Source organism: Xiphophorus hellerii, chromosome 20, assembly GCF_003331165.1.
Source record: "Xiphophorus hellerii strain 12219 chromosome 20, Xiphophorus_hellerii-4.1, whole genome shotgun sequence".
Classification (NCBI taxonomy): Eukaryota; Metazoa; Chordata; class Actinopteri; order Cyprinodontiformes; family Poeciliidae; genus Xiphophorus; species Xiphophorus hellerii.
The window spans coordinates 15,230,270-15,253,757 of record NC_045691.1 but is presented as its reverse complement, the minus strand read 5'-3'; the positions used below and the strand labels follow the sequence as shown (position 1 = coordinate 15,253,757).

General features: G+C 37.3%; 3 protein-coding genes across 3 annotated transcripts in view; 2 read left to right on the top strand and 1 right to left on the bottom strand.

Moving 5' to 3' along the window:
* Positions 1 to 7,668, top strand: part of gnai2b (guanine nucleotide binding protein (G protein), alpha inhibiting activity polypeptide 2b) — a 40,123-nt gene extending 32,455 nt beyond the window's left edge. Inside the window, exons 5-9 of the mRNA XM_032549138.1 lie at positions 1,872 to 2,000; positions 4,202 to 4,331; positions 5,564 to 5,717; positions 5,807 to 5,999; positions 6,616 to 7,668. Of these exons, the coding sequence (XP_032405029.1) occupies positions 1,872 to 2,000; positions 4,202 to 4,331; positions 5,564 to 5,717; positions 5,807 to 5,997 (604 nt within the window). The 3' untranslated portion in view covers positions 5,998 to 5,999; positions 6,616 to 7,668. The remainder of the gene's footprint in view (positions 1 to 1,871; positions 2,001 to 4,201; positions 4,332 to 5,563; positions 5,718 to 5,806; positions 6,000 to 6,615) is intronic.
* Positions 7,669 to 9,207: 1,539 nt separating this feature from the next.
* On the top strand, positions 9,208 to 12,098 carry inka1b (inka box actin regulator 1b). Its single transcript, XM_032549139.1, has 3 exons — positions 9,208 to 9,300; positions 9,395 to 9,475; positions 11,094 to 12,098. Exons 2-3 carry the CDS (start codon positions 9,473 to 9,475, stop codon positions 12,021 to 12,023), a joined length of 933 nt encoding a protein of 310 aa, XP_032405030.1. The 5' UTR covers positions 9,208 to 9,300; positions 9,395 to 9,472; the 3' UTR covers positions 12,024 to 12,098.
* A 64-nt stretch (positions 12,099 to 12,162) lies between these two features.
* Positions 12,163 to 23,488, bottom strand: part of uba7 (ubiquitin-like modifier activating enzyme 7) — a 33,557-nt gene continuing 22,231 nt past the window's right edge. Inside the window, 3 exon segments of the mRNA XM_032549137.1 lie at positions 12,163 to 13,614; positions 15,236 to 15,318; positions 15,949 to 16,050. Of these exon segments, the coding sequence (XP_032405028.1) occupies positions 13,482 to 13,614; positions 15,236 to 15,318; positions 15,949 to 16,050 (318 nt within the window). The 3' untranslated portion in view covers positions 12,163 to 13,481.

Here is a 23,488-nt window from a genome sequence, read left to right as displayed (position 1 = left end):
TTTGTTTTATTAATGACTGTTTAAACCTGCTGCCTTGGAGGAGGCAATTCATTGGCATTGTGATGGATTCTCTTTGGAGCATTGCTGATATGAGCTGTTGTGAAAAGCCTGCACTAGTTCTCCGGGGGAGTAATAATGGAGACTGGAGAAATTGGCCAATAACTTCTATTTAGCCGTCATTTCTTCCTCTGTGGGCTTAATCTTTAATATCAAAAATTGATAAGAAGAAAAAGATACAGTTTTCTTCATGGGTAAGAAAGACATTAAGTGTTTGCTTAAGGACTGATGATTCTCACATTAATACCCACAGGTGGCTCTTTTTGCCTTTTGGAATTAATTCATAGATTTTAGCTTACTGAGGAATATAGTATGAGAGTAGTTATCATGAACAGAGAGAATATTTACCAAATTGTTTGTTTTATTCTCTCCGGTATGCCTTTCAGGTTTTGACACCTCATTAAATATTAATCTGTGACAAGCAAGAACAGAGAGATCAATGAGAGAAATATCAATTTCTTTTTACAAAGTGTAGAGTGGCTGGACATCTAAAGTTTCAAGCTGGCTTTGGAAGATGATGCAAAACTTGTGTAAGTGGGTCAGCCAGAGCGGCATTGTAGCAAAAATCCTTCTACGCCCCCCTACTGACCAGCAATCTGTCAGAAATCAGAGCAAATGCAAGAAATTATAGAGGAGAACCGGCTTCAATAATCAAGAGGATACAATAAAAAGATATTGATTGACTTTGCGCTTACACACACCACACACACCCCCCCCACCCCCCACCCCCACATATATATATATGAAAAATCTCGTATTTTTACATTTCAGCCTGTCTTGCCTCGTAATGCAAGATGACGATGTTTGTCGACCGTGATGATGATACAATGATTGTAACTGTTCCTAAAATGTCATAAAAACACATTTTATGTAGATTTAAAAATGAGAGGACTGTTCAAAATTGACTAATGAAACATTCAGTCTGTGAAAGGTAGTTATAAGTTAAAATTTCTGCTTCACAGTTGATTTTTCATTTCAGCATATCAAATACACCATTTGTTCATATAAGGCCACAATCTTTCCCCTGAGAAATCTTGTCTAGATTTGAGAGGCAGCTGCAATATGTATCATTATTTGTGTGTTGTTGGTTAGTAAGCTAAATGTTAGCAATGTGTGTGAATGAGTCAGAGCTGCATTTTGTTGTGCAGAGCCTCGTCTTCTACAAGACTCACAAAGTGACCCGTTAGAGCATGAAAACCATTAGCAGCAACAAGCAGCTGGAGAGAAGGCTGCACAATCAATTCTGCACATACTGCGGCACTCAGACAACAAAACACTCATTGCAAAATTTATGCATAAGCCTTGACTGATGTTGAGAGTACTGCACCAAGATGGATGGATTTTAAAGTTTTGAAAAACTGATATGGATTGTTCTACTAATTAATTGTGTGCTTTAATTGTGTTGATTTGCAGCACATGTGAAGGAATAAAGACAATGTTTTTTGCATGTACAGGTGTTGCTGTGAACGGAGTAAAATCTATCCGGAAGACGCTTGTCTTTGTTTCTAGTGCAGCATCACCGCAGTGAGCTAGCAAGAAGACAAAGTTGCAGTTAAGCAACCAGTGCAATGGAGTCTTAACATGAGAAATAGATTTTATTCAATTATTACAACACTGTAACTGCAGAGTCATGTGTACAAAAGCACTCAAGTCTTGCTAACAAGTTAGAGCTTTCAGGGTGCTTTGGGTTGCAGCCTAATGAACTTATTGCCCTGTGTGTTGTTCACCACGTAAGCCTGCATGTATTGTTGTTTTGCTTCGCCTCATGTGTTAGAAATTGTGTTGAGCTCCTGATCGCTGTTTTTGTCTCTTAGTTACCTGAATGATCTGGAAAGGATAGCAAAAGCAGATTACATCCCCACCCAGCAGGACGTGCTACGCACTCGGGTTAAGACAACCGGCATCGTTGAGACTCACTTCACCTTCAAGGAATTGCACTTCAAGTAAGATCATAGCACAGTGACCTGATTGGTGGAAGCAAAAAAGACAGACAAAATCAATAATAACACAGTGCTTCTCAGATTGTAAAAGCAGATTCACACACTTCAGGAAACTTTGTAGTTGAGAGGATTTGTTGCAGCCAAGTGCTGCTGATCAAATGCACCTGATCAGGTATCTTCATCATCATCATCGAGTCTATCATCCAAAGTGATGAACATTAATCACAGTGTTCTGGAAAGGTGATCATACCCCTTGAATTTGTTCTCAGTATTTCCCCACCACACGTTTTGACAGATTTTATTGGGATTCTATACCAGTACAAAGTAGTATGAATTTGTGAAGTGAAAGGAAACTGATGCAGAGTTTTCAAAGTTATTTAAAGGGGAAATCAAAATGTGAATATTGTGAATTGTAGTTGTCTTCTGCACACATTTTGTATCGGTTACAGTCAGTAGGTTTCCTGGTATATCTTTGGAGACTGAAATGCTTGCCTGTTCTTTAAATCTCTGTAAACATGATATTTAATCATTTTTGCCACATATTTTCAGTTGACTTTAGGTTTGGACTCTGACCAACACATTCTAATACATAAAAAAATTGCCTTGACTTACCCTTTCCAACTCTAGCTTTATTTTAAGTGCTGTTGTTCTGCTTGAAAGGGAACCGTCACCCAACTCTCTTGTGGTTTGCATCCTATAATAGGATTTCTTCAACAATTGCCCTGTATTTAGCACCATCCATCTTCCTATCAGCTCCGACCAGCTTTCCTGCCCCAACTGCAGGAAAAACATCCCTCATATTACAATGTTACCACCCCCATGTTTAATCATGGGGTTGGTGATGTAGAGAATTTGTTTTTCTTCATGCATAGTGCATGTACACACACACAAGATGCCCTCAGATGTTTCAAAATATTTCATTTTAGATTCACACAACCTATATATAGTGTAGCTCCTAGCTGATTTTTGTATATGTCAACCATAACCTGTCGGGTAATGCAAATGATTACACTGGTACTTATTTCAGGTATACTTTTCTGACAAATTTACAATAAAGCAAACTACTTTGAGTCAAAGTAAAATAATTTAAAATTCAGATTTGCCTATTGGCAAATTTTTGCTGTATTTATGTGATTGAGAGTGTGCACATTGTTTACACATTTGGCCAGAAAATATAATGGTACTGTTATTAATAGCATTAGAAGTGGGAGTCCATGCTGGTGTAAAATGGGCAGCTCCACTACTTAAAAGCCAAATTATGACAGAAATTAAAAGCTCAACCATCATTATCGCTCTCAGAGCAGAGTAAATAAATCTGATTCTGCCCACGTCGCTCTTGTTCAATAAAACAAGAGCTCTACTGAGTGGTAACATTTAGTAGGTTCTACATGACGCACTGCTTTTGGTCTTACATAAAATATGCTGTGACCCAGGTGAAGCACTTATGCGTGGGTTAGTAATGGATGTATAGGGACGTCTCTTATAGAGGACAGGAAGTGGTTTAAATACTGGAGAATGGAGGGAAAGGTATAGAAGAATATTACACCTAATACAATATTTTGCTGATTTAAGATGCTTTTCCATCACTGAAGTGAATTCATAAAAAAAGGCAGCACCAGCTAAAGGTCTCTGGTGTGACCAGCCTCCTGATAAACTCTGACATTTACCCATCGTCTCAGTCTCAGTACTCACCCTGAATAATACACGGAGACAATCGATAGCAGGAAGCAAGCTTTTTATAGTTTGGTTCCTTTTCCGTCAATTACCATAGACAGAAAAGACTGGGAAAGGGAGTTGGTTCACACGGGTTTGTGTAAACGGTTTTATTAGATTTCATCAGCTTTGTTTACACTTCAGAACAACCATGATAATGAGACCAATGTCCTAAACAGAGGAGTTTTTGCCATAAACTTTTACACTCAGCTTTTCCATTTAGCATCTTACTCTCAATATAAAGCACTTTCTGTCTCTCAGAGCCCTTCTCCATCCCTTTCTTTTTACCACACATCTGATAGACATATTTCCACTTCCTTACCACTTTTCCTCTCAAAGCAACCTCATGAAAGCATGATCAGACTAACTTCCTCCTTCAGTCCCCCACACATGTTCTTCCCTTAAGCTTCTCTTCAGTGTCCTTTTTCTGTATTAACCACATCTTATACAAGCAGACAATTTATCCTTTTTTCTGAAATTTTCCCTTGCAGAATGTTTGATGTGGGAGGCCAGCGGTCAGAGAGAAAGAAGTGGATTCACTGCTTTGAAGGAGTAACAGCCATTATCTTTTGTGTTGCACTGAGTGCATATGACCTGGTGCTGGCTGAGGATGAAGAGATGGTAAGAAAATCTCCAATCCTCTGGTCTCTCCTAGATTTGCAAACCTGCGCTTTATCTGGTGTCAGCTCAAGGCATTATGGGCAGAACTCTGGATTGTAACCTGAGAACATCCAATCCCAGGTTGTAAAATTGGCTCATTGAACTTTAATCTGAAGTGTGAGAATGTAGTAAAATTTTTAATAGCTGTTTACTGAGTGACTTGGAAGGGTTTGGGGAAAGACTTCAACAAAATCTCTGCTCTGTTTATCCTCACGTTTAAATTATTGCATGAAACAACCTTGCCCCCTGGTGGAAGCTCAGAGGCATTGCTGCAATCATATAGTTCTGTTCTAAAGGTGCATGTCAAGACGGTAGAACATCATTGAACTTTTATTTGAGGAATTCACTTCAACAAGGGACACTAACATATTAACTAACAAGATTCACTACACACAGTTAGTATATTTCAAGATTTTTTTTCAGTTAATGTTGATAATTACAGTTTACACATAATGAAAACTCCAAATTCAGTGTCCGACTATATTAGTATATTATACAAGTAAAAATAAAAAAGGATTTCTCATGCAAAAAAAAATGTTAAATTATGTCCTACACAATGAGGGACAAGACAGCACCCTCCACAAGGCAGCTAGAAAAGGACATTTCTAATGAAATTGGTTGCTAATAAAGTTTTGTACAATGCAAACACCTGGTGAAACCGCAGGTCCTCTGAGCTCATCATGCAAACTACTTCTCAGAACACAATATGAACGGCTGTCAATGGCATAATGGAGAGACATTGTTGCGATGATGTACTGAAGGTGGAGAGTCAGAAAGAGCAGGAGCTTCTTAAAGAGACAAAGGCCAATTTTAATGCTTTAAATTGCAAAGTCAAATTTTATTTGAGTTATGTTTGATATATACAGCATTTTTACAACAACTAAAGGTAAGATTATTACTCGATTGCGCTATACAATGGCACTATGTGCCTGGAAAATACATAATACTGCCCCTTTAAAAGGTTTCCATTTGAAGCAAGATCCACTTTTGGATTAAATAACTCATCTTATTTAGTTAGTTGTTTGTTTTTGTTGTTGTTTTTTTTGCTTTACATCACACTTAAATTTGTATTTACGTACCTTATGAATGCTTAACCCAAAATGTCTTTTAGCACTAAAAGCTACCCAAGCACCACTAGTAGTACTAGGCTCTAGTTGAAACTATGGACCATGACCAACTTTTCTTTTGTTTAGAACCGAATGCATGAGAGTATGAAGCTTTTTGACTCCATCTGCAACAACAAGTGGTTCACAGAAACCTCCATCATCCTCTTCCTCAACAAGAAGGACCTCTTCGAAGAGAAGATTACTCACAGCCCTCTCACCATCTGCTTCCCCGAATACACAGGTACACATCATTAACACCTGTAGCATCTTGCTGCACATCAACCCCAAAACTTTGATAATTCATGTTTTTTTCTAACTGTTGCTTGCCAGGAGCCAACAAGTTTGATGAAGCTGCCAGTTACATCCAGACCAAGTTTGAGGACCTGAACAAGAAAAAGGACACCAAGGAGATCTACACCCACTTCACTTGTGCCACTGACACCAAGAACGTTCAGTTTGTCTTCGATGCTGTCACTGATGTTATTATTAAGAATAACCTGAAAGACTGTGGTCTTTTCTAAAGGTGAGACATGAGAATGAAAGGGTTTGCAGAAAAGTCTCTGCCTTCTGAAAAAAAAAAATACTATGCTTTACAAACATATTCATACCCATTTAACTTTTTTTTGTCAAGTTTCAATAACAAACTAAATGTGTTTAGTGTTGGTCTATCTACTTTGTGATAGGCCAATAAAAAGTAGTGCATTTTGTCTGCTGTTGTGCAATATTCTTTAAATTTTTGGATAATGAATCAAACGGTGCTTAGTAAATGCTAAAAGTTCAGAATGTTGCTTTATCACCCGGCCCTGCCTATTCTACACAATTTTATTCCTGATCTGGCGTTTTACTTAATTTTTGTGATGCTTTGTTGCTCACTTACAGACAGGAAGGCAGACAAAGGCTCTAAAAATGCAGGAGGGAAATAATTTTGCTATGGTAGTACGCAGTAACAATATTTTAAGATGAGACATCATAATTTGCAAAACATGCATCACCAATTTGATCTAACCCAGACTTAAAGACACCATATTTGAATGTCTGCACTGTTAATTAAAATTTGTAATTTTAGTTTGATTTGCTGTGGATGCGTGTACTTATTGTAAACGTGTCTGTATGCATTTCTCTGCTTTCTCTTTGTGCAGGACAGCACCCATCACAAACTGCATGAGAGACTGGAATAGCCATGTGACGATTCCTGCTTTTCATAATGAAAACCATGATGTGTTCATTTTTGTTTTTGAAAGAGGAACTTGTCAGAACTTCTGCAATCACTGCTCCACATTCACCTTCATCCACATTTCTCTTTGTAGGGAGTTTTTTTATTCATAATAAACAAACACATATTTGGTCCTAAAACACAATTTATATCGTAATTTTAAACTGCAACACTTTAATAAGATCTATAACAACATATTATCTTTGTAGCTTTTGTTTGAAATGCAAAACATGACATGTTATCACAGCACAATGGTGGTGGAAATAGAGGAGATTTTGAAAGAGTTTAATCATTAATTGACCATTTTAATGCCACATGCTCTGATGGTTTCATTTCATTTTTCACTCATTTTGTCTTGATATTGGCTGACAAAAAGGAAACAAAACAAAAAACTTTTTTTAAAAGTAAAAAAAGCACATAAACTTCTGTTAACATTCATTTTAAGACCCTTATAACTGCACAGAGATTATTTTTTAGAAGAAAACTAAGCATGGAAACAGAAACTGGATGAAGGATAAATGTTATTTTGTACACTGTTTACACAGAGTCAATATTCACACATGTATAGTGGATCATTCTGCATGACCCTCCATAGATTATTAGCCTGTAATCTCCCCCCATAAACTGATTAACAACCCCATAGCATCATGTTTAAAAAAAAAAAAAGCAGAAATGGTGAATGTGTCACTTTTAAGGTATATGTAAGACTTTTAAATGGTTATGTCTGTTCCCAACAAGGATTGTTCTGTCGGTCTTTTCATTCCAAGTCTTTTTAAACATATGTTTGTGCCTTGATATCTGTTTACACTTGTTCTTTAGAGACATGCCATCTCCAGTGTGTGAATTAGGGCTATTTTTATTCCACCCAAGTTCACAGGATCTGAGATTTATGATGCAACACCACACAAAGACAAATGGATGATCGTTGTTCATTAATATTATTCTCTTGTTAAATGTAAATAAAGTTTGACCACGTTAACTTTTAGCTTCAATGTGATATTTTAAGAAAGAATGTAAAAGTTGTTTCTTCCATCTTTGAATCTGGGCCAATGATCTGAAAAATTGTAGCCCTCTGCAAAAAATTTTAAAAAACCTTTCACAATCTCACACTTTGACCCCTAATTTTAGTAAATTTCTTCAAGGAGAAAAAAAATAATTTTTAGAACTAAATGTTTTTAACAAAATAACAAACCTTTTAAAAATGAAGTCATGCTGTACTTTTTAAGGTTGAAGAAATAAGTATGTTAGATAATGGATGGATGTGTCCTTGAGGTATATCAGTAAGGTGACACAATTATAATTTTTTTATGATTAGCGGCCACTAGACTACACCAAAACGTGTATTTATCCTGTCACCAAGTCATTAAGCTGTTTTTGGGTCATTTGTAAAGTAATATTTATACTTTTGGGTAAATATATATTGGCTTTTCATTAGCTGTGAGTCTTAAACATTAAAATTAACAGAGATAAACATCACCATGTGTCTAATGACTTTGACATGAGTTTTGCTTTTTGAGCTTGAATAACTGAAAACAACTTTTTAAAATTCAAAGTAAACATTTATATTTAATATTTTATATTTGGGACTTAAAATTTACTGAGATGGCTCTGTTAATACCACACATACTTATCAGGTTTTGGTTAATCTATCACATCTGGTAATGAGTTCAGTATCTTTGGTTTCATAGTTCCCAAGTTGCTAAGAATTCATTTTTCAAACTCAAATTTGGTCTAAAACTCACAGACACTCACAATATTTTGGACCTTAGAACAGTAGGTACTCTGAAAGCAAACAACCATGTTACCCGTCACTTCATTTGACTGAATTATAACATTTGTAACAATTGTTTTGCATTAAAGATTTCCAACGAATTCTTTGCTTTTACTCAAATGACAGTTGAGGGATAGAGAAAAATATCCACCAGGTGGCGCCGTGGAGTTTAGTGACGAAGTTACTCTGAGCAATATTTGGATGACATTGATTCTGAATTAAATCGGACAAAAATATTAATTCATAAGCTTTATTTTATGCCCCGTCTTAAGCAGAAACACTATCTAAAACTATTAGATGTGAAAATTAGTGACCTGAGTTGTAGTTTTTGTTAATAAATCACAGCTTCAAGTGCTGCAAACTTTTTGTTAGAATACTGGTAATATGTTTGTTAAATTACAGTTAATTCAATACTGTGCAGAAAACAATATTGTAAATATTCCAATAAAAGGTAAGTATTACAAGCAAAAGTGTCACAAACTACAGTCAACAGTGATGACATAATTCCGAATGATAAAATGTTTCTATTGTACTATAAGTCTGGATTTTTTGTGCAGATCCAGATGCGCAGTCAGAAGATAGACTAGCGCGGTGAAATTTACTCTCAGTAACACGCTGTAGTTGTTGTAAACAGTACATTGTTTCAGACAACATCCTATTGGCTGGCTTTGTTCAGTGCTCTGCGCTGATTGGGTGCAGTAGAAACATTAAGAGACCTGAAATTGAAGTGACAGAGCTTCATGAGTGTTAAAGGAGGAAGTTGATGCCAGGAGACACATCATCGCCTAGAATCTGCTTGGATGTGTTGGACCGTTTATTGCGCTTAAGTTAACTTTAAAGGTAAGGTTGACCTAAAGTTCTGGTTGAGTTAAAGTTTAGGAAGTGAGTAAGCTTATTGTTATTTGGCTAAATTTCCTTCTTATTTTTGTTCCAGACAAAAAAAAAAGAAACAAACAAACAAACAAAAAAAACGGACTGGGGATTGAAACTTCAGCAAATCTTCTAGCAAGAAATGGTAAGTAAATTTTCCTCTGATCTTTTTAGGCAAAAAGGTACAGCATTTAGGTCTAAGTGAATGCCAGAAACTTTGCCTATTTAGTTTTTCTTCAATGATTTGTGAGACACTGGCATGCTTCCCCTCCACAGATTGTAGTTTACTCACACCGAAGTGTTCCAGGCAAATGCATAGTGTAACTGAATTACCTCTCCCCATTGTGTGAAAGCAGCCAAGAGGAACAGGGGGACTTTAACAAGTCTCCCTGTGGGTGTCTCTTTATGTCTGATAAGTTGTACTTGAGGGCCAAATGGTTCAGCACCCACAGCTGTGATAACATCGTGGCATTGTGGTGTTCATACTCTGAGGCAGAACTTAATGCTTAAGGGGAAAGTGAAAAACAACTTTTGGGGGCTGCAAATGCTGAGAATTTATCTGTCTTTTTTAATAAAGAATTGTAAAGCATCACGTTATTGATTTGTAACTTGCAAAAGGGGATTATCCACTATGCCTGCAAGATTTGTGTGTAATTCCACGGGGTTGCTGTCATTTCCTGCTGTATTAAACACAGCACTCGACATCCTGTGGGCCGTAGGAGTCCAGGGAGGATATGTGAGCCAGCACGCCGCAGCCCAGATTCTGCTCCACTTTATTCAAAACTTCCCCTCTTAAGATTAGGAGGCAGAGATTTTTAAATGTCATTTTAAAAATGTGCATCCTGTGCTGTGAATTCTGGCTCGTACTGGACGCAGTGGAGTTCAGAAAGTTGGCAAGTGATCTCAGCTGATAAAAATCCTACTGGTTTTGTGGAAATTACATCAGGATTTGCCCTTATCTCAAAGAGATTTACAGGAGCACAATAGGATATTTACATTGCATTTTCCCTTACCCTTTCTTTGGGATTTTATGTGATAGATCAACATAAAGAAACACAAAACTGAGAAGTAGGAAGAAAATTGTCTTTTTTTTCTCTTTATAAGAATTAGACAGTTTCAAAGTGTTACACATTTGTAAATGGAGCCCTTTAAAGTAATATCCATAAATACAATCCTGTAAAATCAATGATTCCAGAAGTCACCTGTGTGTTGGAGATAATTAGCGGGCAACATAGAAACCAAGGAACACAGGCAAACATATCTGGATAGAGCTGAAGTAGTGCTTTATTCTAGAATATATCCCAGCTACAGAGCACTGTTCAGTTAATATTATAGTGGCAGTATAATGCTGTGGGGGGGGGGGCTTATTCATCAGCAGGAACAGGAAAGATGCATAGAGCTAAATGTACTGCACCTGTGGAAGAAAACCTGACAGCTAAAAGAGACTGTCAAAATCTAGAAAAAACTGATTACAAACAATTTACGTCCAATCTGACTAATTTTTAGGAAGAGTTAAATGATGCACCAGTGTGCATCATTTACCGTAACTCTTAAATGATGCACACTTAACAGTTTATAATGTGATTTAATTTATCACATTAAATCTTCATAAAATCTATTACAATACGAGGTTGTAACATGATGAAATGTGGAAAAAGTTCCATGTCTTAATGCTTTTGTTGTTGCGGTTGCAAAGCTGATTATAATTCGTCTTGTAAGTTCTACATGTGTAATTGCGTGTTTGTCTGTTTCTCCATGTGCAGCTGTGTTTGGGAAACTCCACCGACTGCCTCCGGGACCAAATGCAGTCTATGATGAGGTCCTTGCAGGACCTGAAGCAGATCAGCAGACCGAGGCCGCTGAGTGAGCCGTGTGACCAGTCCTTCGCTGTCACAAGGCTCTGCAAACAGAGAGCGCAGCAGGAGCGGCTCACTCGCCTCCGTGTGTCTGACGCCAGCGAGGCCAGCACCTACGACTCGGCCTGCTGCCTGGCCAACCCGCTGGAGGAGGAGGAAGAGCAGCGGGAACCCGATCGGCTGGCGCGGGGCTCCCCAGCCAGCGAGAAGAGTGTGGATTTGGACTCTGGTTTCTCCGAGGCTTCCTGGCAGGATGAAGGTGTGGTGCTGAGAAGGACCAGAAACGTGCGAGTCTCCTCCTCCGCCTGCGTCCGAACAAACAGAGGAAGCTCCGGCCGTGCCAGGCCAAAGTCGACGTCTGACGTCTGTTTGGAGCGCTGGACTTCTTTTGAAGCGAGCGATACGGAGGACTGGACCACGTCGCTGCTGAGCCGCAGCAGGAACAGGCAACCGCTGGTTCTGGGGGACAACAGCTTTGCTGACCTCATAAAGAACTGGATGGACCTACCTGATCTACCAGAACCAGCTGAGATGAAGCCCTGCTCGGGGCGACGTCTCGCAAGAGACATTTTTGGCAACATGCGGCGGAAGTTGGCAGGGATGTCTAAAGGCGTGGAGCTGCGGCCGAAACCAGCAAACTGCACACGGTTGAGAAGAGCAGCGGAGGCTCCTCAGAGGATGTCCTGTCCTGTGGGATTTGAGCCTCTCAAGCCTTTCTTCCATCAGTCTCACACAGGCCTACATCAGCTGGACACCGATTTCTACAGGTTCTCTGCACTCATGAAGACGGGCAGCCGGCAGCCCATCATATGCAACGACATCATTGGATATATTTGAATGTGATGTCTCGTCCAAACATATTTAAATCAGACTGTTCTGGTAAAATGTCATAAATAAAAGTTTTTTTTTATATATTTATTGAACAATGTGCTCAATGTTTATGGGAGAATAAAAGTAAAAATCCTCAAGCAATATGTTCCCCATGGAGACCTTTATTATCTTTTACTGACAAATCACATCTCTGATTTGTTACACAATGCAGACAATTCAGTGTGTAGGTTGAGTTACTACAGCAATAATTCACATTCCGTCTTAATAATGTAACCAAGCAGAAAGCAGTGCATGTTTTTAAAGTGTCTAGATGTTAATTTGAGAGTGTGGAGTGAAACACAATGTGAGGCTGAGCTTAAGGGCAGGACAAACACGAGCCGCCTGAGGACAGATGAAGGCCTTGTAGAAGAGGCTGGGAGGGGAGAGTGTCCTCAGCAGCGGGTCAGCTTACTCCTCTGCTACTTTATACCCAGATGTTTCCATCTACCCAAGAAACATCTGCCACTACACAGAAATCACCAGATTTGAGTATAGCAGCAAAGAACCTAAAGATCTACTTTAAAGGGCAGGAAGAAAATCCAACAGCTCAGTGGGAAAATATAAAGGAAAGTCTGTTTTTCATATCTCTTGTGAAGGCAGATCTTCAGAACATTAAGAGATGTCGCATTACTTACTAATTGTAAATAAATAATAAAAACACTTATATCCTAGCACCCAGATTTCATGATGCACCACATTGTTATAATCTCCATTTGAAGCAGCTGACTTGTTCCCGGTGTTATGACCCCTGATCAAACAAAAAGTAACTATCCGCAACCTCCAGCTAACATCCTCTAGAGTAAAATAATCACATTTTTATGAAGTATACCAGCTGAGATTGTGAATCAACAAAAAAATCAAACTAAAATTTTAAAAAAGTAAAAAAACTTATGCTATAAGTCCTGTATTACATGAAACAAATGAATAAAAACAATATTTCAGTAGCAGTTGATGTTGATGTTAAGACTCCTGTTTAATTGACTTAGTAATAAGGCTTGTATACTCAACAAGTAGTTGAGGTCTTATGTTGCTTCTACTAAATATTTTGAGGGTTGGAGGCAGGAACTGTGCATTGGTCTATCATTAATAACATCAGATTAAAATCTCCAAAATCATAAATTAGGACACGGTACTCCGTAAGAAAAATGTCTGTTAAAAATCAACACAAAAACAGCAAGAGACAAGAGCAACATCAAAAAAGTTGGATTTTATCAAACAATAAAACGGAGGAATGATGCAAATTGTTGTCCAGAAATATCTGTACATTTGGTATAATTTTAAGGAAACAGTTTAATTGTTTAAGTTCACATAGCAATCTTTGGTTAAAAATGGCTTTATATTAGTTTTTATCGTTACCATTTTTTATTAAGTAAAATAATTTCTGAGGAGCGTGGAATTAGAAAACCTTATTTTTTGTCAAACCCATCACAGGAGCATGTACCTGATGGTAGGTACTGTCTCACAGTCCTCATCTTCATCAAACGAAGGGATCAACTCTAACATCTTCTTATGAGGAGGGATTTCTTTCTTCGTCACCATTTTCACCAAATCGGACACACTGCAAAATATATTCACGCATATTATAATCTTTTTCCAAATGGAAATGATGAACTTAGGATTAGACTTTCTTTTATTAACAGATGAACATGTGAAACAACTGCTTTCTTCTTGCCATTATTTCAGAAAGGGCATTTCTGATCATTGGTGTCCTTGCACAGCTTGTTGGTTTAGGTGGACCACTGTGTCTTGGTAGATTTGCTATTTTGTTTGCCATTTTGCCATACTCTTTCTGATCAGGTGTCTGTGAGAAGCTCAATGTTTTATAACCTAACCCCATTTTGAACTTCTCAACAACTTTCCCCCTGATCTGTCTGCTATGTTCCTTGATCTTCACTGTTTGCTCACACATGTTCTCAAACAAACCTGTGGCGCCTTCACAAAACAGCTGGATTTTTAGTTATATTAAATCCTGCACAGACAAACGTATGGCACATTTGTAGATTTTTTTTTCATTTGTAAACATATTTGGAAAACATAGATCATTTTCCTTCCATTTTAAAACTATGTGCTACTTTGAGTCTATCTTTCACATAAAGTCCCAACACAATATGTTTAAGTCTGTGGTTACAAGTTGGTTTAAGTAATATTGTAGTGGGACTCTAGATGTTGGATATTATTCCAGTTCTCCTCTAACTAAATTAGTTTGGGGCAATACAAACTAATTAGTGAATACATTTGCAGTCCAGTCCCATTCCACAAAACACTCTGCCTGATCCACTTACAACCTGTCCTCTTTATAATAAGTCTTGGCTAAGTCATAGTAAAAAGAAAAACACTGTTGCAGTGAACATCTACCTCTCCTATAAATATGCTATAAAAATATGGGTCTTGTTTTTTGGCCTAGCATCTTCATAATATAATGAATTATATTAAAAGTGTTACCAATTAATGACTAAATAACAAGAAATGCTCTCCTTTCTATTTTGTGCTTCGATAGTTGCCTTTTGTCAGTTTTTCTGTTTTTCATTCTACTTTCAGTGACTCAACACAGGAAGCTCAGGGTAGGGCGACTGCACAGGAAGTGGCTGCTGTTGTGGACATTTATCAAGTAAAGCCTGGTGTCCACATGGTCATCGTTCTGCCTCTCTTCCTGGAGCTTAATCTAGCCACCACAATGATTCCACAGAGACTCAAATGTCAACATTTGTGAGTTAACACCAACAATCAGCAGCATCAAATTTTACAAAAAATTAGAGAGGAACACCTTGCGTGCGAATTTGCCTGTGGTTTATTCATCTATCTTATCCTGAAATGATCAAAACAAACCGTGTAAGAACGTTTCACATCATTAGGCAACTGACTCACCTCCCCAGGGGTATCTAACAGAACTAAACAGGCCCAAACAACGTGGCTTCTAGGATGCAAAAGTTCATTCCAATGAACTCTATAATGCTTGTGCACAACAAACAGAAACCTGAGGAGACGTCTCGGTCATCTGTGTGCAGTGATGCATGTGACTGCGGGTCAACAGGGTCTATCCTCACAAGCTCAGCAGAAACAACTCCTTCTCCCATTAGGACCCAAAACAAACAAAGGAGCACTGCTTTTTCTGATGTGGTCTGAGCGCTGGACTGCAGCCTTGAGGGGACATCTTTCAGAATTATTTTTACTGGACCTACCTCATTTTCAGCCTGTCTTCATGTCCATTGTATAGGATAGCAGTTCCATAAAATAGGCTGCAGATGGTCAAGTCATTTGTTTTCTGCATGAAATAAAGCAAACAATATTTATACTTCTGTATGGGGACAGATACCCTTAAGCAGGATGATATGTACAATGGACATGAACAGATTAGTAGAATCGCTGCAGACAAATATGCTGAAGATGCTGAAGACAGATGAGAAGAAATGGGTTGTAATTCTGAGGCGTCAGGACAGAGGTGCATTAACTAGTATCAAACCATTCAGCGTAGCTCTTAATTTGGACCATGAAGAATTAAAGCAGTTCTGAAGGCAAAGTTTAGTCCGATCAAGTACCTTCTGGTAACTAAACAATGTGGCTAGTGACAGCATTTTTGTGTACATGACTGCTGGTTCAATTCATCTCCATTTTCCATCTCAGCCCATTCTATAGCATCTATTCAAGTTGAAAAATAAAGAAAGCAGTCACAATAGGCCTCCTCCCTAAACTTCTACTGGCTACAATGTAGAAAATGTAAAATGTAGACAACTATATTGAAATTGTTAGAAGCAGAATTAAATAGGGCAATCGCCTCAAACAATAGTGATTGTCACATTGCGTGCATTGCAGGAAGGTGAGCAAGTTTAGGAAAACAAATAAAAAGTGCATTCTGAAGCAGCGGGTGTAAAAAATTTGGATTTCCTTGCAGTACCTTCACATGCTGGATGAGATCTGCCAAGGTCATTTCCTGCTGATTGCAATGTCTTCCTTCAACAAGGAAATCATCCCACAGGGAGTACTTCCTTCCTGCGACCTGTCAAAAAACACGTTACTTAGTTACACATTACACCGCTGCACATAAACACAGAACAAGTTGACAGACGAAGGACGGCTTGGTGTGGCAGGTATGGAGAGCATACCAGCTGACAACAATCAGCAGGGCCCCAACAACCCACAAAAAGGTCAAGAAGATGCTTCCTGTAGTGGGACTTTGCTTTTCTGAAGTTCCATTTTTGCCAAAGTTTCAGATTATTGCAAAATCTTAGCAGCCTAAAAATGTTTGTGAGTTTGGAAAATATAATGAAATAGCAGAGCAATTTAAGACGGACAACATCAAAGAACATTGGTAACACTAAAGTTTCTAAAAAATAACCTTTGGTGATGTGCTAAAAATGAGAGTTCATCAAATCTCGTGTTGAAGAAATGTAGGGATTTGAGCAAGTTCATGTTCTGACCCAGTAGAAGTGGCCGGGTCAGAATATGTCAAAACCTGCAGCTCTCCTGGGGGGGGGGGGGTCTAGTTTACATTGGTCAATATCTAACAAAAGTGGTCTAAGCAAAATCAGTAATAAATTGGCGACAGGTTTATGGGCTGCCTAGATTTAGAGAAAAGTATGGCCCGAATGGTCCATCACATTACTGCAGCTCAAATTGCTGAAGACGTCAATGCTGATTCTGATATAAATGTCTTAGAATCTGCAATGGATCACAATTTGCTGCATATGAGGTAGTATAGTTACAGACCAGTCAACATGACTCTACAGATCACAATGTGATGTCTTGAAAAAATCCTTTTGCATAAGAAAACTGGCATTTCATTGCCAGACCTCTTGGTTGCATATACACTTCAAAACACCAAGTGTTTTGAAGTGTATAATGTTGGAACAGATCTCTCTTGAAAATGAGAATTTATGTTCTCAATAGGATTTGACTTGTATAAATTAAGGTCAAATAAAATAAAATGTAAAATTCATGTACATGTGGTTAGCATATTAAACAAGCATATGGAAAATAGTATTTTATACATATTTCTTTTAAAGAATAAAAACCAGTTGGACCTAAATTATGAGATAAAGTCAGACAAGTCTGCAGTTGGGCTAACAATTTTGCACAATACTAGATACAATTATAGTTGTATAAACATGCTTCTAAAACCTGCATATTTAGAGCTTCATGTGGCTCGTTAGCTCCATCTACATGGTCTCTTAATCGTTGTTTGTATCCATTTTTTAAAAAATGTTGTTTTAAGAGATTATCAGATGTTTTAACCAACTTATACACTATAGCTAATCTGCTGTGTGTTGCTTTAAAGAGTTTTGTAATATGTTCATCCAATTTACCATCATAAAACACATCACAAGCAATTTATATTTGTTTTAATATGGTATTAACTGTTATCCTTTTTCCAAAAAGATATAAAATATTTGGTGTAAATTTATTAAATAGACAGCACTGCAAGCTGAACTGAAGAGTCACAATAATTAAGGCAAATCAAAAAGCATCGAGCCTACACCAACACATGTAAACTTAAAAACAAAGATTTCAGTTGTAGTTCATGCTTCTTTTCTAATCGTCAGTAAAATCTCCTGCCATCAGACTCGGCCATTCCCATCGGATGAGCACAGGGTCATTATTATAGCAGGATGAACTCAAGACCCCCAAACTACTGCACAACACAAACCCAGACAGATTAATGTAACTCCTGCAACATAAACAGCATATGTTTACCCTAAACATCATAATCCACATGTAGAAGACATAAAGAATAGACATCATCAGACTAAAGTGGGTCAGGATTCCTCACATGCAGAAAGTAAGTCAAAATATGTCGCCTGGTCAGACGCTTCTGCTCACACCCAGGCGCTGTCTGGCAAGAGAAGCTGTGAAGACCAAAACTTGGCCCTGGTTGTGAATACCAAAACCTCGGCCGAACCTGGCTCCAATTATCTCTGCTTCAGCAGCCAAGAGGAACTTTGTGGACTAGCCCTCACAACTCCCACCACTTACCGGAGTTTGGGGTTATGGAGAAGCACTTGAAGTGCACATCTCCCAAAGTTTAAATGTCTGTCAATGTGCTTTGTCCCAGTTTTTAGACAAAGCACAGCTTATTTGCAGGATGCACATCATAACATTGGCCTGTTAGCATACTTTAAATGTTCTTGCAGAATTTTATAAGAGCCTGAAACTATTCATGAGCAAAACAACTTAAAATGAAAGGAAAAAAGACTCTTTGCTAGAGCAGCAACATTGCACTAAAGCAAAATGGACTTTTAAGTGGTCTCATGCCAGCTATTTTCAGCCGTGCCTTTGTGTGTAAACGCTGTTTCTACACAATAGAGCAGGCGTGCAGCCTATTTTTACACTGTCTCCTCTTTTCCTCTAGCCTCAGTCATAAAAGTATGGCAAAAACCTGAAGTAAACCAAATGATATCTTAGTGCAGATACTCAGCTAAGCTGGCTAGAAGCAAAAAGCAAACCAAAAACTGCAAGAATCTTGGGACCAAACATGCTGCTGGAAGCAATTACAAATGGTCTCCCACAAGCACAACAACTTTTTTATGGAGCTGCCACAATAAAACAGCAATGTGCCAATAGAACATTTGCCTTTAGGGAAAAGACAAGAAATGTGAAGCAGAATGTTGTTCTCCTTTAAAAACAAACTAAAACGAATCAGTACAAAAGAGTGAAATATGATTTATCAGTAGGAAGCAATATTAAGGCAATCCTTTATCAAATAACTAGCAGCACACAAGATGAATTCTAGATAACAAATATCACAAGGTTTCCGCCTGTAGAACTTATTCATGGCAGAGTCTATAGCTTATGTTACATAAACATTACCAACTAACACATCCCTCCTAAATACTGCTTAAAGTTCAGTTTAGTGTCCAACTTGCAAAAGGTAGGAAAGGTTTATTTTTCTGTGCTTATAGTAGCCAGATTAAAAATAGATATCTAATTTGACTGGAAATGAAAAATTAAAGGAGGCATGGAAGTAAGCTAAAATGATCCTTAGAAAACACGCCAGTATTTCCAGGCATGGTTGAGTATGGAAACAGTAAAGAGGATAATGGAAAAACATTTGGATTTTCAGACTAAAATGCAAATAAAAGCTGGACCACAAATGACATTTGTTTGACATGAAAACAAGTAGGAATTTGCCATGATGACAAAAGGTCACTGTTGAATTTACTTCCACTCATCTGATGCCATAAAGCAAACATCCTTCTGAGTTAAAAAAAAAAAAAAAGTATTAGAATCTGTTCCCTTTTTTCAAACAGGTGACAAGAAGCACCTATTATAATTTCTGTCTGTGATATTTTGAGATTTGAAGTTCCCCAATATCTGGCCAAACTTCCTCTTGTTGACAGGAAGTCTGAAGAGCTCCCAGTCTCTTCCTGACAAATCTGAAGCCAGCCAGTAGTTTATAATCTTCTAAAACAAGCAACAGACACTCAACAACAAACACGTACACCTTCTTGGTTTGTTTCCTCCCACTTAAATAGACATGAAGCTAATTTCAAAAAACAACTTACTTACCAAGACCACAAAAACAAAGATAACTTCATTATATTATTGCTCTGTTAAAAGTTTCAGAATGGCCAAAAGAGCTGTAGCTCCAAAATTTGACCTTTCACCTACAGTACATGTCCCTGCCTGGCCACTGCTCATTTCACAATAATCTTTCATTCCTGCAGTTACAATTTCCCAAATATAAAAACTACAGATCATTGTAGTAATGTACCCTCTGCTAACATAAAAGCTCATAACAGATTTGAAATGCTCTGCCTAAAGGAAAGAAAATCCAGACTTTAGCAGGGCTTATATGAATTATTCCACTTTTTTTTTTAAAGGTTTCGGAAAACTTTTAAATAATCTAAACGGATTTTAAAAGAATGATTATTGTTGATGGTGCTAGAACCTTGTAAACCTTAATGTAAATGGTCTTCAATGCAATGGAACGATACTGTCAGTGAAACACTAAATGTAAAAAAAATAGGAGTTATGAAAAAAAAATAGTTATGATTATGACTAGATTTCTTGACTGCTCACATAAGATCTCTGTTGGAAGTCTAAAAAATGTCTTACAAGAAATATTAGAATCTGCTTGTTTCATTGGCTACGGTGTGAAACCTCAGATCCGCCTCTTATTGGTTGATTGGAATTAGAATGATTGATGAAAAGAAGTCCACATGGAAAATTTTACGATGTAACGAAGCAGTAAGTCATAATGCTTTGATCACAGGGCGCTTACTTCATTCTTGCTATTAAAACAGATTTTAAGGAACCAGTAATCTGAATTAAAACATAAGCCCTCCCATTTACATTGTGCCTCAAGAAACATTGTACCTCTGCAGAGGCTTTTTTTTCTGCTTTATTATCGGCCCAGAATTCCAACATTGGAAACGTTTTTACAACCCGCTGTGGCTGGAGGCTTGTTTCTTCAAAGGCAGCTTTTTTCTTTTAAATGGCTTCCAAGTGAGATTTAGGGAAGTCAGATGGTGAATCTGTGTGGCCTCCTCACATCATATCCATATCTTAATCTCATTTAGCTTGTTTGCTTCTCTTTCTGCAGACATTCTGGCAACTTAAAGCCCTGCGTCGTTCTTTTGACCATATCTGAGCCTCTAAGTCAGGGTGCTGTTAGCTGCTGTTACACTCAAATACATGTTGTACTAATCTAATAATAGGCTAATCAGGTACTCTATACAGTTTATTTCTGCTAAGACGTCAGGTCTTTTCTTAATGCATGCATCTTGTTTTCCTCTAATTGAATGGATAACAATTAAACATTTACAATTTAAATATGTATCTACCACTATTCCTGTATATGCTCCCTGTTTGAAAAACTAAATAAACAAACTGTGGGTTCATGGGGCTAAAGAAGCAAATTATGTTGGTCCACATGTATAAAATATAATATTTTTCACACATTCACTCTTCATGATTTACTGCAAAGAAAAAAGAAAGAGTTTTTCAAGCTTTAATCAGAAGTATCCTCTGATGGTTACATGTAGGTAACCTGTGAAAGTAACACTCAGTAAAAATGGACAGTAAAAAATGAAATATTGTATATTTTAAGGAAGAAGTGAAGACTTGGTTCTTGCTGTGTCATAATCAGCTAATACTGACGACAGATCTACAGCACAGAAACAATGAAAAAGGTCAGAGTCTGGTTTCATATTTTAATTCAGTCAAATCAATATCAGTTTCATTTTTGAAAAATGCATATTATTTGTGCTATATTATCGGGATTTAACCACTAGTCACTGTACAAGTAAGACATACAAACATGGTAAATATTCATTGACTAGACAGAAGTCAAAGGACATCTTCTAAAACACTTCTGTTTATATGGCTTTAGATTAGCCTTTTTTGTCTTCTAACAGAAGGATGAAAGTACACTGTAAAAAGCACCTTTTGTCTATTTTAAAAGTGTCATCTGCCGCTTGATCAGTATTGATCACCACAGCCTTTGGGATTCGGTGAAAGGACAGATGGTCGGGACCTCCAACTGGTATTTCCACTCACTATAATGACTAAATCTCCAAACATTGGGCATAATTTCAGCCTTACAGTAACTACCGGAGTGAGATATAAAATGTGATAACCAGGTAAAAAAAAAATTAAAAAATATATAAAAGAGTCCATTTTATAAGCTGTTCTTTGATGTGCTGCCTCAGGATGGAGGAGGTGCAGCTGACAGCAGCACAACAGGCACTTCTCAGCACAGCGTAGAGTTTGACACGCACACTAAAAGCAGTCTGTTGCTTTTGAAAGGCTTCCATTGACGTGTAAAACAACAAATAGAATCTCAATGTGATTGTCTTTCAAATGAGAAGATAACGACACTCCACCTGACTGAAAATGACCCCGGGGCAAAAGTACTGAGTCAATAAAACTCTGACAAATGGGCCAGTGACATGATGGAGTCGGCAGACGAACTAAATGCTGGAGAGACTGCAGTTTTAGCTCAGACAGTTTGACCCATCCATTCATCCATCTATAATTAATTACTCATTAATACTAGAACATCTTAAAGTCTACCTATTATATGTTATTGCGGTTTGTGAAATAGCCTATATGATGTCTCCCAAACTTTTCCAAGTGATATAAGGATTATTTTAAAAACTTACGATGAAGCTATTTCAGGTGAAAGACAGAACTATAAAACATATGATTCAAATTTCCAGAGAAAATATTCAGCCTAAAAATTTGACATGGCTGACTGAAGTTCATCCATGTTATGTTTAGGTTCAAGCTATATGATAATGCCACATTAATGCAACAATAACAATAACATCAACATAATTCCAGTGCAGTTTCAGAACCAAGCATAGCTGTATTCTTGTTGGCAGCGCTAATGAACCTTTCATTTTCTTTTTTTCAGAATCAACTGAAACATCTGACAAATAACGTTCCACCATTTTCTCAAAGATCCTTTCTTAAAATTATCAGTAGCTTTTAAAACTACACACATAGGTTGTAAAATAGCATTTGGTCATAATTGATTAATAGAGTTACAGATAAGATCTAATGAACATCATTTAGTTCCAGATGTCTCCCTGCAGAGATTGTACTCCATCGTACACCAAAAAAATCAACCAATGCAGATAATTCTCTTGGTTGTTAAGTATTTTGATAAATTATCGATATATATATATATATAATATGCTCAACTATTCCAGAATTAATTTAATTAAATTTAACCTGTCTACCATTTGCTAAAAAATATATATTAAGCTTTTTACTGTTATTTGTGATTCAGATTCAGTTGATTACTATAAAATAAAATACAGTCTGACCTCTAATCAAACCAAACCTGCTATAACTTTATCTCATTACGGTGTGATCAGCATGAAGTCACATAAAATAATCTTATTTGTAACCAAAAAAAGTCAGGGACAAACAGATCAAATATGGCAAAATGATCAATGTTGTTTAATTGCAAAGACCTCACTACTTAGATGCGATGAAAAAGGTACTCCATTTAATCTAAACCAGGCAAGACAAAAAAAGTAAAAAAATCAAATTAATTGGAGGAAAAATGCAGAAACAAATTTTTCTGGTGAATTTTACAACAATTTAAGGAGACGACTTAGACTTTTGTTTGACATATTCACTTCATATTCATTTGCTCTATGATGGGAAGGAAATGTGTGCAGAACACTGCAGAAGAGCAATTATGTTTCATAAATGAATAGTTTATGAGAAAACAGACAGTACAGAAGTCAAGGACCGATATAGAGGAGTGTTTTCAGACAAACCCACAGAAAACTGAGCCAAATTTGGACTCGATGTATTTCAGTTAGTTGAAGGGCAGCTGTTTTGGTAAAAGCCATAATATCCTGTGTATGTGATGCCTCTGGATTAAATATTTATGAGATGAGAAGATAATATCAGATGATTTCAAAGAGAGACTACTAGACCAAATGCCTGAGGCATTTTAAACTACAAAAGGGAGAGAGTGC